The sequence below is a fragment of the Polyodon spathula genome, chromosome 22 (genome assembly GCF_017654505.1).
Source record: "Polyodon spathula isolate WHYD16114869_AA chromosome 22, ASM1765450v1, whole genome shotgun sequence".
NCBI lineage: Eukaryota > Metazoa > Chordata > Actinopteri > Acipenseriformes > Polyodontidae > Polyodon > Polyodon spathula.
Genome location: NC_054555.1, coordinates 6,685,281 through 6,701,985, shown reverse-complemented (window position 1 = coordinate 6,701,985; position 16,705 = coordinate 6,685,281). Strand labels below are relative to the sequence as shown.

At 38.5% G+C, this 16,705-nt stretch overlaps 2 protein-coding genes across 5 annotated transcripts in view; both read left to right on the top strand.

Moving 5' to 3' along the window:
- The window catches only part of LOC121297401 (serine/threonine-protein phosphatase 2A 55 kDa regulatory subunit B beta isoform-like), an 86,957-nt gene extending 78,415 nt beyond the window's left edge, over positions 1-8,542 (top strand). For all 4 annotated transcript variants that reach the window (XM_041223716.1, XM_041223715.1, XM_041223717.1 and 1 more), the window contains 3 exons: positions 4,117-4,286; positions 4,853-4,944; positions 5,599-8,542. In XM_041223716.1, coding sequence (XP_041079650.1) covers positions 4,117-4,286; positions 4,853-4,944; positions 5,599-5,878 — 542 coding nt within the window. In that variant the 3' untranslated portion in view covers positions 5,879-8,542. The remainder of the gene's footprint in view (positions 1-4,116; positions 4,287-4,852; positions 4,945-5,598) is intronic.
- Positions 8,543-15,230: 6,688 nt separating this feature from the next.
- Positions 15,231-16,493, top strand: LOC121297501 (G-protein coupled receptor 151-like). Its single transcript, XM_041223850.1, has one exon. The coding sequence runs from the start codon at positions 15,231-15,233 to the stop codon at positions 16,491-16,493; it is 1,263 nt and encodes a 420-aa protein (XP_041079784.1).
- The last annotated feature ends 212 nt before the right edge of the window (positions 16,494-16,705 follow it).

Genomic DNA, 16,705 nt, shown 5'->3' with positions numbered 1-16,705 from the left:
TCAACTATCTGACTGACGTGTTGAAAAAAATATTGTGCGTTTTTGGTAATGCAATTTTTTAATTAATACTTAAAATACTGTATAGTAACCTATTTATAAACAAATTCATAGGTTGGGATTATTAACTTTATATCGTTACATTTTATAAAAGGCACTTTTGTATGGCACTGTAGTAATGTACAGTAGATCAGCTCAGGTTTTTATTTTATTCTGTGTTTATCATATTAGAAATAGTTTGCTATAGTAAGTAACTAATAACACATGTTAGTAAGCTAGCTGTTAACTGTTAATAAACTAAAATAGTTCCCTTCCAAATGAAGTGTGACCATTTCATTGAGATTTTTAAGTTATTGGTAATTAAGAAAGCCATTGCCTGATAAGGTTTTTCATCCTATTTTCCGAATCTGATTTCTAAATTGACATATATCTATCTAAGTACCTCTTTGCTTGACTTCTGAATTCAAAATCAATTCAATTCATAGTGAGGTTCTCAGTAGGTTAATGAATTCCAGGTTTTCCTCAGCTTTAAATAAGAGCCAAGCACTGTTATTCTCCTTATTTTGATCACCATGACAACCCCGAGCAGTTCATTCAAGAAGAGAGACTCAGTTACCTCTCCTGACTTTATACTTTAGCATACACAGCCCTGGCACATCCTCTGGAGGGACAACTAAATTAGGACAGTTCATCGACACCAAGATTGTACAATTTACATCAGTTTCCCTCATGATAAATGCACGTTTTTATAAAATTTCATTCAGCAGTGTCTTGGATAGTGACAGAGTTGAATATTAAAGGACTGTGTTCCACCTTATTCAGGCTGTGTAAGCTACACTGCATTGCATGTTAAAAGGCTTGCATCTCCTTAGACGCTCACACAATCAATAGCATGCAGTAATGCCGGGTGCTGGCTGCTTGTATTTTGCTTGTAATATTGTGGGTGATTGCTGTTGGAGTGGTCCAGATACCACAGATGACCCTGCTCTTCTTGTCAAGCTAATCACATGCATATTATTATAGAAAAAACACATTCTTTTCATGTTTCCATTCCCAAAGTACAACGACTTGTTTTTTTGCTGTCATGTCAACCAGCAAATGTGATAATTTGAAATGCAGTGCAAACGATTAGACATTTAGAAATTTAATGAAAGTCTATAAATTAAGGCCAGATCTCCCCTTTAAAAGCAGGCAATATACATAAACTCTACCCTTGCACATTTGATATACAAATACACATCGTTGTGTCTTCCTGGTAGAGTTTGTGTTTTGTTCTGATTAAACTGATATTGCACTGAAATTGCAACAGTTGCTTATTTAATTCAAAATAAAACCAACATTTACAACAAAATTGTTGCAATATAGACATCATAATCCACTCGTGATACCGACTTTTCAGTGTTCAGGAATCTCCAAAAATGTAACAGTACCCTTCACCTTGACCTGGGCTGTGACCCAATTAAAAACCACAAGTCGACAGGTTCAAAACTCAGCTGATTCATTTGTTGCCTGCTAGAATATTCCTCTCCAGTGTTCCTGTTGAGAAGAGGCAGGAGACTGACCCTGGTCTCTGCTGTCAGAACACACTGAATCATTGGGCATTGCTGGGTGATGAGAATGATGTAGTCTGGGTTGTCAGTGTTGGTGTTCCAGACCAGGGACTATACAGTGAATTATGAAGCAACTCACACTGAATTCACCTTGAACGTCGGATACAGGCACGGCCAGCATTAAATGAAAATGAACTGAGAAGAAAATATGTATTTGTGTGTGTGTGTGTGTGTGTGTGTCTCTCTCTCTCTCTCTCTCTCTCTCTCTCTCTCTCTCTCTCTCTCTCTCTCTCTCTCTATATATATATATATATATATATATATATATATATATATATATATATATATAAACAGTGTCACATGATCCGTGCGTATATATATCGTGTACCATGGCTTGCATACTAATGAGCCGCTTCACACTGAATAAATCACTACGCACCACTACATTCTAAATTCCATGGCAAACTTCCATTTTATTTGTTATTAGTTACAAAACCACAGCCAAAAATGAGTGACATTCTACCTGTTTCCTTTAATATATTTGAGGATGAGACTCCAACTTTCCCATTGAAGACAGCAGTCCATCTGAAAAAAATCTAATAAAACAAGTGCACCAGCAACTGTCAAGAGTAGACACATAACAGTAAATGAGGAACAGCTAAATGAAATAGAAGAAAATAGATTGAGAAAAACACACAGGCTGTTAATGCGCGTAAAGAAAAAAAAAAGGACATTCATTTTAAGGAAATAAGTACAAAAAAATCTCAACAAGATTAAGGGAATTTTATGCCAGTGTAACTAGTTCAACTGGGGACCAGTATTCAGTTTTATAATGCTGAACTGGGCTAAATAAATATTTTAACAGTAGAGGTTTTAACATCTCTACTGACAGCGAGTTTAAAACCAGCAGTAATGTATTCCTGTCAGTCATGAAGGCCAGACACCACCCCCCAAATTACCGGCCTGGATTTGAAGTGTCTGCGGGAAACTGAAGCACTGTTCCCTGACACCGTGGTCGGATTGGTGCGTAAAGTCTGTTTCGATGGCACGACGCAAGAGTGTCCTACAAACTAACAACAACATTCAAAAGGATGAAAACTGACTTGAATATGTGTGACACAAACTCACCTGAAGATCAGGCTTCAGCATCCATCGCAGCTGCTCCTTCCTCATTTGAAACTCCACCAGCTTGTGCTCAGTCCTCTAGTTTCTAGTGAGATGCCACTTTCGATGCGGAAATTTACAATAGACTGACTTGTGCAGTTTATTTTTAATAAGTGAACAATACATTGGATTACATTTGGGACTATATTACACTGCAGATGTATACACAATAAACGTTTTGGTTTTGTCTTAATTTAAAATGCGTGGTATATAACATAGGAACCACACGGCCTGTTGTGGTTTATACCTTACATTTATATATATATATATATAATACTTTATAGACAAGATATGCCTTATCAGGTGACACTACTCACAGTCACACTAAAATTGAAACAGGCGATACATTTGTAACTTAGCAACAACAAAGACAGCAGTGCTAATTAAATAAGAGAACTCTGTCAGTGAGGAATGTCTTGGCGATTATGAAATTCTCCGTAGAGAGAACGGGTCCTGGAATTCACTGGCTGCCTCATGAGTGGCAGAGCTCGTTTTTTATCTAGTGGGTCAGCGGGATTCCCGCTGGCTTGTGGAGATCTGGGATGGTGCATGCTCTCATTTGCGGACATATCAGTTGTTGAAGGCTGCAGGCAGTTTGTTTCCCAGTCGAAAGATTGGAATTCCCAACGTGCTGAGAGCAGGGCCACTGCAGTATAGCAGAGGGAGCCACAGGAATGTGCTGGCTGCATTCCGTTCCTATTGCCCAGCTAATTCTGTTTCTACCTAGAGGCAGCAGCATCCTTTTACTGCTGCACTGCACAGAGAGATGCTTCTCCCATTATTTTATTGTTTTGTTTAAATCATTTGCAAGAATACCCAACCCCCACCTTTTAGGATTTTTAATTGTAATTGAATATCATCCATCAATTCTGATTTTATCTGTAGCCATTACTTATTATTAAAGCATACATTTTATAAACCTGTTGGTTTTTTTTCCCCATTTGAAGAAACTGTTAGGCAAAGCCGTATGCAACAGCGGCTGCATTCAATCTGAAGGATTCATTCTCTTCCCTCAATTATTGTCACTCACTCCAGGGGACCAGCTCTCCAGCCTAGACTGAAGTGATTGAAAATCAATCCAATCTTCACATTTAAGAAGTGGGGTCATGTTGCAAACAAAGTTTTGACGTTGTACAAAATGTTCCATGCCGCGTCCTTTGTAATTGCTTTGTTCGAGGGGAGCACACTGTCGGCCTGGTATTTATTAGGCCGCGTGTTCACACAAGGTGCGAGTCACAGGGGACTTCCTGTTTAAACGCAGACTTCATTTTTACAAACTTGCGGTTATTTTTCATCATTTAATGGTTTTTCCATGAAATTCAGAGGTGGAAAGCCTTGTGTATTTTCCCACTGTGCTACCAGGCCCTGTAATACTATCCAAATGTTTGTCATTGTCTCTGTGCAGTCTTTGAAGAGCCAGAGGACCCCAGTAATAGATCCTTTTTCTCTGAAATAATCTCATCGATTTCGGATGTCAAATTCAGTCACAGCGGGAGGTACATGATGACACGGGATTACCTCACAGTCAAGGTGTGGGACCTAAACATGGAGAACAGACCCATAGAGACATACCAGGTATGTATTGTTCTTTTGTGATCTCCTTCTTCAGCATTGTCCTGTGCCCCTTGAAGAAGTCTGGCTTTGCTGTCTGCTGTAGTTTGAGCTGTGCATTTCATGTTAGCGGTGTTCACAAACAAACACACCTGATCTTCATTACATTGTTCAGTTGTTGTGTTTTCAAGGCTTGAAGGTGAGAGTAAAACAATAATCAACTTGACAATGTAAGCTGAAACACTGTATCGCTTCATACAATGGAAGCTGAAACACTGTATCGCTTCATACAATGGAAGCTGAAACACTGTATCGCTTCATACAATGGAAGCTGAAACACTGTATCGCTTCATACAATGGAAGCTGAAACACTGTATCGCTTCATACAATGGAAGCTGAAACACTGTATTGCTTCATACAATGGAAGCTGAAACACTGTATCGCTTCATACAATGGAAGCTGAAACACTGTATCGCTTCATACAATTTAAGCTGAAACACTGTATCGCTTCATACAATGGAAGCTGAAACACTGTATCGCTTCATGGTCCTTTGCAGAGCCACCTTTAAAATTGTATTTTCTTTTGTTAGGTGCATGATTATCTAAGGAGCAAGCTGTGTTCACTCTATGAAAACGACTGCATATTTGATAAATTCGAATGTGTCTGGAATGGATCTGACAGGTGAGTTAGATTATTTAATTTTTTTTTTTTTTTTTTTTATTTAAAAAGGCATCTTACACATTTTGCAATCAGCTGTCTTAAATTGCTTTTTGCTTGTCTGTGACAGTTTCCATACATTTTAAACTCATCATATGTACTATTAAATATACATGTAAAATGTATAGGAATATAAATATATTTTTTGTAACGGCCAACAGCTATTCTCTTGAAACATTGACATTTGGTTCTGATGTGTTAAGTTTAACACCAGCTGGAAAGGCATATTTAAAAAATGTAATTTAAAAAGGTATATATTTTTTGGTTTTATTTAATAGTGAATTTTGAGCCTAATCAAACATAGGAATCTCTGACTTATTTTCAAAGGAGCCTTTTAAAAGTATAAAGTAATTGAAAGTTTTAAGTTGTTCAAGTTTGAAACTTTCTACTTTAAACAGCATCGTCACTCTACCCAGCTGTTTCTACCATGTTATCTGAAGAACGAAGAAGGCACAACGTTGTAGCTAATTATTGAAATAGTTTCCAGTTTATCAATTACTTTTGTTTTATATTAAGCATTTCATCGATTTCTGATTTGTCCTTGGGTATAGAGCTGTTTATCGAATTTGAATTCTCTGTATTATATGTATAATGTATTTTTTGTTTTTTTGTTTACAGCGTTATAATGACCGGCTCCTATAACAATTTCTTCCGAATGTTTGATCGCAATACCAAACGTGACGTGACTCTGGAGGCTTCGAGAGAGAACAGCAAGCCGAGAGCCATCCTGAAACCTCGCAAAGTGTGCATGGGAGGGAAGAGAAGGAAGGACGAGATCAGTGTGGACAGCCTGGACTTCAGCAAGAAGATCCTGCACACCGCGTGGCACCCTTCAGAGAACATTATAGCTGTAGCCGCCACTAACAACCTATATATATTCCAGGACAAAGTGAACTAGGATTCTTCTGTATTCCATCACCACCAACTCTAGTGGCTAATTAGTAAATATTGGATCTTTTTTTTTTTTTTTTTTTTTTTTTTTTTTAAATCTTGTCACTTTTTTTTGCTTTATAGTCAGTTAATAAAACATTGGGTGTGATCATTGTAATACAGGGGGACTTGTGTTTTAAATAAATAAATAAAAACAACCCCAGTGCCACAAATCCAACACTCCTGTTTTGATGATAAGAGGTGCTGCTGGTCTGTTGATAAAAAACTGATTTTTTTTTTTCTCTTCACAGCCACCCCTGTTTATTTTCACACACCTGGTAAATGTTTTTATTTTTTGTGTGTTTTCCAATTTGCTGCAGAAGGAAACTTTTAAGTGTTATGTTTGAAACCTAAGAATTGCAAAAATGGTCTATTCTTTACTGGTTGTGTTTTTAAAAAAAAAAATTTATGTGTGTTCTGTCTTCATAATGCAGTCTCTGCAGATAATTTAGTCAGACACTCTTCCTGTTGTTTCTTTGCTTGATCGTTCGGAGCTGAATAGGTCGTGTAAATTCCCACTGAAGGCGTTATACAGATGGTACAGCTTCTCACGAAAGGAAGTTGTGATCCAAGCTGTCTGAACCCAGGCCAAGGGGAGCTTTTTGCTGTGTTACTGCATCTCTCAATCCCACTTCCTCATCTCAGTTCGGCTGGACTTGTATGGTACTTTTGAACAAACACTGCCGGGATGGACTTCCAGCGAGCAGTTTGGTCTTCTTTAGAAGCCGTGGTGCCTTTTTGTGGAGCACAGATTGCTGAGCTTGTGAGCTAGTGGGTCTGTTCTGAACCAACCTCACTTGTAGATGCGATCGACATCACTAAGCTTACAGTGCTTGTCCAGATGCAGAGGGAGCTCTGTGAAGCCTCAACTGTTATACGCCCCTTAGAATGGCTTCTGATTTTGAAATCCAGCTCATTTTATACTTGCAAGAAACCAATGTCATTTTATAAATGCAAAAAGAAAAAAAAAAACTACTGAGTCCCAGTGCCTCATGTCAAGCATATTATAAAATGCAGATTTGTGTTAACTGACTATATTATGTAGCTGTGGGGTAATAGCAGATACATTGCACTATCCTTGCCCCTGGTAAGTAACTTCTGTCAAGACAAGCAGTACTGAAGTCAATGCCATGACTTCAAAATCAGCAGCAATTTCAGCATCACACTCATTTAAAAGTGTTTTTTTTTTTTTTTTTTAAATCCCTTTCGCATTGCTAGCTAAATCTTTTATTCATCTGTTCATTTAATTTGTTTTTGTCTGTAAAAAAATGTATTTAAGTTTATTTAAGTCATTTGTATTATTATAAATTAGTTCTATTTAATGTTTTTTATGCTGCTAATTTCTTAGGTATTTTGCTACAACCAGTGTTTGAACATGCAATAGCTGCTTCTGGACAATTTATGTCAAAAACGTCATACATATAAAAAAAAAAAAAAAAAAAAAAAAAACGTTTCTTCCCATCTGCATGTCTGTCTCTCCTGTTTGTATGGCATCTGGGTTTAGAGAATATTGGGAGTTTGTACCATGATGTAACTGAAACAGGTGGCAAAAGCTTTTAAAATCAGGGAATTTTAGGTATAATTCCAATACATGTCTTCTAAAACAACTAAAGTTGTAAACTTCTTAATGAAACAAAGTTTTCTTAGAATGTATTTAAATGTATTTAATTGTCATGCCGTCATTTTGCTTACTAGAATTCATTGAAGTAAAAAAAAAAAAAAAAAAAAAAGTTATGTCAGTTGAAACAAGGCACATGCCGCTGTGTTTCCAGTGGACAAAAGTTGCACAAAAACCCCATACAACATTCTCAGAATGCATAACTCGATACAAGTCACTGCAACAATTGAATTGGTTATTCTATATGTAGTATTTCTGTACATATGTTGTCTAAAGAGCTCAAGAGCCAAATGTGCTGTACTTTTCTTCTTTCGCTCTGGGCACAGGTTTACCTTCTTAAGGATGACCATTAGAGAGGCTGGACTCTATTGTTCTTTGCTGCTCAGTCACAGAAGGGAAGGACACAACTGTTCATCCATATAGATCATAATGCACAAAATAATCCAATAAAATCATGCAAACACACAGCTGGGGGCCCTTTACAAAGTTCAAATGCAACCTTGTGTTTTGTGTCTTTTCCTGAATAAATTAAGAACATAACTTCTGAAAATCAAGTTACCGTATGGCCAGTGCAATACACTGAATCCACTGGGGAGTGGTAGGTCTGCCAATGCGGCAAGATTTTGTTTTTTATGGCAGCTCATGCTCTGGAAGGTTTATGGGTTCAGGCTGGCTACTCTTCATCTGACTGTACAGCTGGTACTCAATGCATCAGAGATTGTGATGAGTTCTATATCTCAACAGCAGAGCCACAAAGAATACATATATCTTTGAACATGCCCCTGTATTTAGAGTGAAAAATCACCAAGAATCTATCTGTGCAGAGAGATTACTGTGCACTGCAAATACTTATAAACAAAAATGTAGAAATTGAGTATTCCCATTCTGGCACACACCAACTTAGTAAAATGTGCATTGTACTGCTTGTTTCCTTTTCATAACATGTATAGCAACAGGGTCTGTGAATGAGGTTGGGTTATGTTGAAAATGTGGGACATGTAGTTTACCATTATGGAGGTTTCCAAGTTAATGTGTCATTCATAAATGCATAATTGACAGCAGAGTGCTTTTTATAATATACCGAAACTGCAACCTGCAAAACTGTAGCTTTGTGGTCCATGTCTGTCTTTTTCAGATGTGAATCTTTCTTATGCAGATCTATTGGACAAAGCCTTTGGCGCATCATGCTAAGAAGCCGGTGCTCAGAAAAAAGATGATGCTTTTAAAATGGTTTAAGTAAATTAGCTCACCTGACATGCTATTATTTCTGTCAGCCGCCTGCATGGCATTCATTCATAGGATTTGACAGCTTACAATCAATATTGTGTTCAGCAGCGCAGGACAGATCATCATCACATCCTGGGCTTTACAGCAAAATCAAACGCCAACCTTAAATATTTTCACTAACTAGACATTAATGAGTGGCAGGGACCAATGTTTCTGACCTAACAGTTAACACAACATGAAAGAAATGGCTGCATTCCATTAGTGGTGAACAGTTAATATGCTTAGTTGCAGGCTGAGTGTGTTTTTGTAAGGTTGGTTCATAAAAGAAAATTGCAATTTGTTACACAGCTGAAAAATCAAGAGCCATGCCATGATATGATCTTGCAGTGCCTGCATTTTTGTAGGTAGTACAGTAGCAACCATCCTTCTGGTTCAAGTAGGTCTTGGGAGGGGGAAAAATACAGGCATCTTATAGTACAGCAGATAAGAAAGAGAGAGAGAATATTCTTTACAACTTCACTTTTAAGGCTGGAAATTAAATGTTTGTGCAAGTGGGGCGAGGGGAAAGCAGCATGAGGAGGAGAGAGCAGACAAGCTTGAAAAAGTAAAAAGCAGTCAAGCAACATAACCCTTTGTTTTCATCAGATGCCAGAAAGGTTTCAGTTCTATTCAGATCAAACCAGAAAGAAACAGAACTAATGAATATACACAAAAATGCATGATAATTTGCCTTGGGGTTTGCCATAGTCTGTCATTTTAGATATTTCTGAATTGGTAATGAACTTGGGAACAGTGTAAAAGGCTGTTGAACTTGAACAAAATGCAATTAGTTTCAGCCACAAGGTACCCACATCCTGAGTGCTGATTAAATGTTTGTGACATACAATATAGATATCCTTAAGCTTATATATAGTAATAGTTAGCTGTCTTGCCAGGCAATTTGATCAACTTGAAGTACGACAGCAGGTTGTGCATCAGAGGAATGACATCATTCTGTCTCTGTGATGTGGTTTGAACAGTCGGGAGGACTCTAGGGAAGGACTTGGTGGCAGGTGTCTCAATTCAGAGCCACAACCTCCCAATGAAACAGCTCAGTGCATTCTCTAATAAATAGGAAGTGCAGCAAATTGAGAATGCTGGGAAAACGCATGCTCTCTTTCCAATTAGGCTCATTGAAAGACATTTCCAGCCAGCGGCACATTGCCAGCGACTAGCCCCATATAAACTGTGTCGGCAGCAATGATCAAATAAATTGCTCTCCCCTAATTTCTGAAAAACTGTCAAACATACAATTGTTAGCCAAAATGATTAGCCTCTATTAAGCGATGTTTTCCTTCAATGCACAAACTGTAAAGTGTTACAACAGGAGGCAGAGAACAAACCAGCCATCAGAGCTGTTTTTGCATTCCCTTCTTAAAGAATATCCTAGAAGCAAGAGTGAGCATGGTTACTTGTGATAATGGCCTTTAGTTTTAGACTAATAGAAGGCTGCTGTATGGGCTACTTCCAGACAATCAGAGATAACAGACTCTACTGTGGTGCATTTGGGATTCAGATTCATCAGATTCATTTTAGATCCAGTAGAACTATAATGGGGATTATAATTTACTGTACATGATTCTGGGGGAAAGCAGTGCCATGTGCAATCAAAAAAGAAGAAAAGTGGACTCCTTTCAATATCCTAACGCTGGCTGTCATGTCCCAGCAACAGGTGCATTCATCCCCTAAAAGACAGCCACAGGGAATGACATTGCACTGTGCCATTTACATAAATATTGGTTTGTGCTTCGATGTTCTGGCGCCAGTGGACAAGCAGACAGGCCTTTGCCAAAGTCTCCCAGTCAGTCTGCCGAAGCTTTGGCTGTGCTCCACAGCGCTGGAGGACAGAGAAGAAAAGGCAAGTGTCAGAGTCTGTGCTGTGTTCATCCCAGCGAGTAATGGCTGGTCTTGGATCACTGGGCCCCGCTGATCTCAGGGCACAAGAGCAGGATTTGTCATGTCCCATTATGAGCCACCATCCATTCTGTTCCACACATTATATTCAAACCCTCTGGTTGCCTCTAGCATATCCAAACTGCCCTCCGCAAACAACATTTTTACAGAGCTACTCCAGCAACAAAATGTCATTCTGAACAACCCCCGGCTTATACCTTTCACAGCAATTGTTTGTATGTATGACCATGCATATTACTTACTCTGGTTTTAAAGAGCTTATTGAGCAAACAGACTCTTGTCGATACTTGGTTTAGCTTTTGTTATAGGATACACATATGAACAGTAAGAACCTCCCATAAATTAAAGAAATAAATGATTATTTGTAATTTAAAATCATAATGGGTTCTGCATGTGATCTAAATACCACCATTCTTTGAATAATTAAAGACCCTCCCACACAATTGCAGACAGTACTATGCGAGATGCGCAGCGCTGGAACATGAAAGCCACTCCCCCCTGTTTTAAATTCTTTCCCACCTCAGTGAACAGCATTGGTATTTGGATCTACTGTCTCTGTTGAATAAACACAGCAGTCTTACTTTTTAGCTACCGTAATGGATTGTACGACCAGAAATAACGTGAAAGTTTGTTGAATGCGCGTATGTAGGTCTATGATTGGGTATACAGATTGATGTCCTCTACAACATTCAAAGAGGAAAATGCAATTTAAAACCACACATTAGCTGACACTTCAGTTTGGGACATCATTTTATTAGTAAGTCTGTCACTGGAGAGCAATTATGTCTTTTTCTTAATGACCTATACTGAATGGAACTACATTCGTTATCCTCCAAGGATTTTGATCACTTTAAACCTATTTGCATATTCTGCTTCACTGACTGATATATGATCAAAATCTGTTTTTTGTATGTCAGTGCTTTCAACTTTCCTGCAGCGCATTATTGTCAGTGTGGCGCCTGGTAATGCTCAGCTAATTCGTTATGATCATATTTGTTTTTCAATTATGTATCTATCATTTAAATAGCTTCATTTCAAGACTAAATGTGTTTTGCCTGGTTAACAGATTTATGTGATGATAAAAGCTATAGCAGCACATTGCTATTTTAAACTAATTTAAAATAGAAACGCCACCACCAAAATGAAGTCTGTCACCTGGTATTTATATTATAGAATTTAAACAAGCCCTTTGAGTGTTCTAACCCATTAAAAATGAAGACTTGCTCTTGACTTGACAGTAGCCATGTATCTCTTGGTGCAAATCCAAGCAATGCGGCCGTGAAATACAAGTTACATGGGCAGCAGGCATCATAACTAACCCCCTCACTCCCTTGCCCGCAATGCAACACACTTCTCAAGCAGGGTGGTTCAAGGTTCAAGCTGATGTGGTATTCTTTCCTAAATGTTCCTAACATTGTTTGAACTAATCAAAGGTTTTTATTTTAAGCATGATTGCAGGAGTGGCAGCAACACCAGGAATAATAAAACATGGATTTGCCAGATTGGTGAATACATTGCAGTCTAATGAATGCTCCACAAACAGACGGTCTACGAGGTCATATGCATCTATCTGTGAAACATGTTCAGGTCATGTGCATTCATACAGCTTTGATAGGTGGCTCAAACGACCCTGTTTGTACAGTACTTGCTGCAACCAGTGCCCTTTTACAAGAACAAAAATGCAAATGAGTGTGCAGAAGTTTCCAACACTCTCCAGCACAGGACCCTGCCAGGTTCCATAGATCACATTCTACTTACAACACTGGCAGACCAGCACATGAATCAAAGTTATTATCAATTACTTTAGTGGGGTTTCTGGAACACTGGGAGAGAGGGACAGCGTTTAATTCGAGCTGATGCAATAATGCAGCAGGTATTTTGTTTTTTGGGTGGCAATCACACCAGCCTTAAGGGTAATGAAATGAGTCATTGTTGGCCTCCAGGGACAGGGGGAACGGTTTAGCTGTCAATCAACGTGGCTGTGCGCTAAACAGGATCACCTTGAACACGGGATCCCTGTATCGCTACGAGCAGGTGAAATCACACAATAGAAGTAGAGTTTCATTATTCACGTCAGTACTGCTGAGACATATCAAACAAGAGTTGTGTCTGTTTAAGCAGTGACTGGGAGAAGGCAGATGGAACAATCAATAGCCAAATGAACTTTTGACAGCTACATTGATTCCAATAGATAATTCTTACAGGTTAGGCACATGGACTGATACACAGGCTCAACTGGCAGAAGTCTTCCTTTTCAAGTTGTAATTAATAAAACCAACCATCTCCACGGCACACAGCTGTCAGTAAAAAAAAACTTTCTTCCCATCAATTTTATTTTTAATGAAAGCACTGGCTCTAATTAATGCCAATGTGATGGTTGTATTGAATGCTTGGTCATGTTTCATCAACAATTATCATTTCTTATTTTGGAAATCACCTTTTCTTAGCGCCCACTTACACCAGGCCTGGCTATAGGCTATAACCAGCGTTACTAATCTTTTATCACCATAAAAACTCATCAAACACTGTAATTGCATGGATCATTAAAACATTTGTTGTACAACCCCTGCACAGCCTTTCCTGTTAAATCTCTGTCTGCCTGATAAATAGATGCGCCCGCTCATTCTTCATAGCAGCTGGCACTGCAAGACAAACACTTGGACCGCTCTACCCACGTAAACACTTTAGGGTTATTCAGAGAGGTAATAGCCTGCGTGTGTAACCATGCTGATGATTTCAATGGCAGGATCAGCCGTCATATCAACCCAGACCGCTGTATGCAGTTAGGAGTCCTGGCTATGGACGGCTGAGCTGTTTGATCACAGCTACGGCAATACAGTGCGTCAGTAAAGAAGAAAGCTTCAGGATGAGGTGTCTGATTGAAGACCCAGAGAGAACAAAAAGAGCAGAGCTCCAGTCAAGATCCCTGACATGTCAACTGGTACAGATTTACCTTTCAGAACATGGAATCACACTTGAAGCTCTGCGCATGCTATCTGTTGCTCTTCCTGTCTGAATGTAGCAGCAGGAGGATGAATACCTAAAAAATACTTTAAAATTATTAAAATCGTGTCAAAGTTTTGTTTAAAGATTACAGCCTAAAGCAAAAATCAGTTCCCATAATTTTTTTGATAAAAACAGGTACTAATGATTTTGTAATATTTCAAAGTGCAACAGCGCCATCTTGTGGTATACAATATATCAAACAATGATATTCAGCTTTGAATTAAATCAGGGCTAATCAACTCGTGTCATTCCAGACCTGGTCTTAAATCCAATCGTGTTTTTAATTGGATCAATTAAACTTCTACCCAAAACAGTTTATTATTTTGTTGTACCTGTTGATCAACAACACAATGGAAGAACTGGGAGAACACGAATCAGTAGACATTGTCGACAAATTGCTTTCTAGTTAGTCGTGCTACAGCATCATCATTAGTATTATTATTATACACCCGTACTCCGGTTTTTTTCGTTTATTGCGATTGAGGAAGATGAAACAAAACAAAACAAAAAGTTGGAAGCTGCTTCTTCCGACCAAAATAATAATAATAATAATAATAATAATAATAATAATAATAATAATAATAATAATAATAATAACGTACTTGATCAGCAGACTTTAGTCCCTCTCTTGTCCCAGAAGAAGCAGTTTAAAATAATGTTGTCATCGAATCTGGTCTTAATCGTAACCCTTAGTTACACACAGCTGTTTTATATTTACAGTATAAACCATCCTTCGTTTTATGTCAGGTTATAATATTCTTATTCACGAGAATATGTTCCATTGGTAGGGTTGTTGTTGTTTTTTTTTTTTTTTTTTTTTCGTAATTATTTATCACAAATGTAAACCATTTAACAAAGATGCGGATAGTTTTTTTGTGTGAGAGGGGAAAAAAAAGATGGAATAGTGTCAGTCTTTCAGAAAGATATTATAATAACACAGGGGTTATCAAACACATAAGAAAAAAAGCAATCAGATTGTGTAAATACAACGCAACATATAAAACAAATATAGTTTTATGTTGGCATGTTTCTCAAATAATAATATCTCCCATTTAATTGTTAGTTTGGGGGAATTAAAAAGAAACAGTGGTGTAGACAAGAGGATAATTAGCAACCTCATTAAACTTCTAAGAAAAAAAATCCAGCTGTGTAGCGTAGGTGTAAATAATAAGAATTCGCTAAAAGGGCAGGCTCATAAAAAAAATGACTGAAAACTGAGTTACATTTCTGTTTCGGGAGCCTATGATTTATTTATCACGCGCCCGCTTTTAATGTTTTAATTGGCCCCGCGAGGCAGCTGTGATAGTTGTTAATATTATATTTGCTAATGAAAGGCGACCAACCTGCTGGATCAAATATCTGTCAATCAAATCCCTTTATATATCCAACCTTAACCTGGGTTCGCAGAATACATCAACTCCTCATTCCGATATGCCCAGGATTGCGAACAAGCTGAAGTCGAACTGTTAAAACCATTTTCAGTTTTTCGTCTTTGGAAACCCGTTGCAGTCTGATCATGGAGAAGTTAGCCAGCAAAGTATCTAACTTCAGCACCACGAACAGCTCCGTTGACCATCTGCGCTACATTGCAGGTGGGCATCAGCACCTCGATTCGAAGGAGTGGAAAGTTCTGTTACCTGCGGTACTGGCAGTTATCTGCGTTCTGGGTTCTGCTGGCAACCTCACAGTTATCGGCGTTTTGATCAGCAACGCCCGGAAAAAAAAGCCTTCTCTGATCAATTCCTTAATATTAAATCTAAGCATGGCTGATCTTCTGATTCTGGCGTTTGCAGTTCCGTTCAAAGCTGCCGCGTACTCGAAGGCGAGCTGGACTCTTGGGTGGTTTGTCTGTAAGACCAATGATTGGTTCATCCAGTCTTGCATGGCAGCTAAAAGTTTCACCATTACAATCCTGGCTAAAGCCTGTTTCATGTATGTGAGTAACCCAAACAAACAAATCAAGATAAAAAACAAAACTATCCTGGCTGTCCTGATGACTTCGTGGATACTGGCTTCCATTTTACCACTCCCTGCCTGGCTTTTTGCAACACTAAAGCACGAAGGAGGTGGACTTGTTTGTATCCAAGCCATTCCTTTATCAGCACAAGACTTCATGTCGGTTTATGTGAAGCTCTACCCTTTTGTTATCTTCTGGGCTCCCTTAAGCTTTGCGTTTATTTACTTCTGGCGTTCTTACGGAAGATGCCAGAGGAGAGGGACAAAAACACTAAACTTGAGAAACCAAATACGCTCCAGAAAGCTGACTGTAATGCTGTTGAGTACTGCAATGACTTTTTCTTCAATGTGGCTGCCCGAATGGGTGTCTTGGGTTTGGGTGAACCACATTATGGAGAATGGTCCTGCCCCACCGCTGTTTTTTGTAATTTCAGCCCAGGTAATCATGTTTGCCATCTCCTTGCTGAACCCGCTCATCATCTTGTCCATGTCTGAAGAATTTAGAGAAGGATATAAAGGCTTGTGGACAAGGCTGATCATGAAGAAACAAAATCCCGATTCAGAACCACAGGAAACTCAAGTCGAAAATAGTCCAGCAGAGGCACCCCCCAATTCCGATCATTGCCAGGATGAACAGACCAAATTTAACCAAAATCAAGAACCGTCCTCCAGCAAGGAAAACCCACACAGTCCAATAAACAAGGACATTATCCTGCCTGATGTAGAGCAGTTTTGGCATGAGCGAGAAGCTGAATCCACAACTCAAGAGAACGACCCTATTCCATGGGAACACCAAGACCCCAAGAAACAACAGCCACAGTAGCAATTCACCTTTGACTCCTGACCTAAACATATTTATATTTTGTAAAAGATTAAATGTTAAGTAACGTTTACATTCTATTGACAGTTTTTGGATTGTAACATTACTGTTTCCTGTACTTACATGGTCCATAACTGTATGCATATGTAGAAAGACGTGCAGTTCGTGACTGGTTTTACATGATACATGATTAGTGTCTTCTCTGTTATTGTACT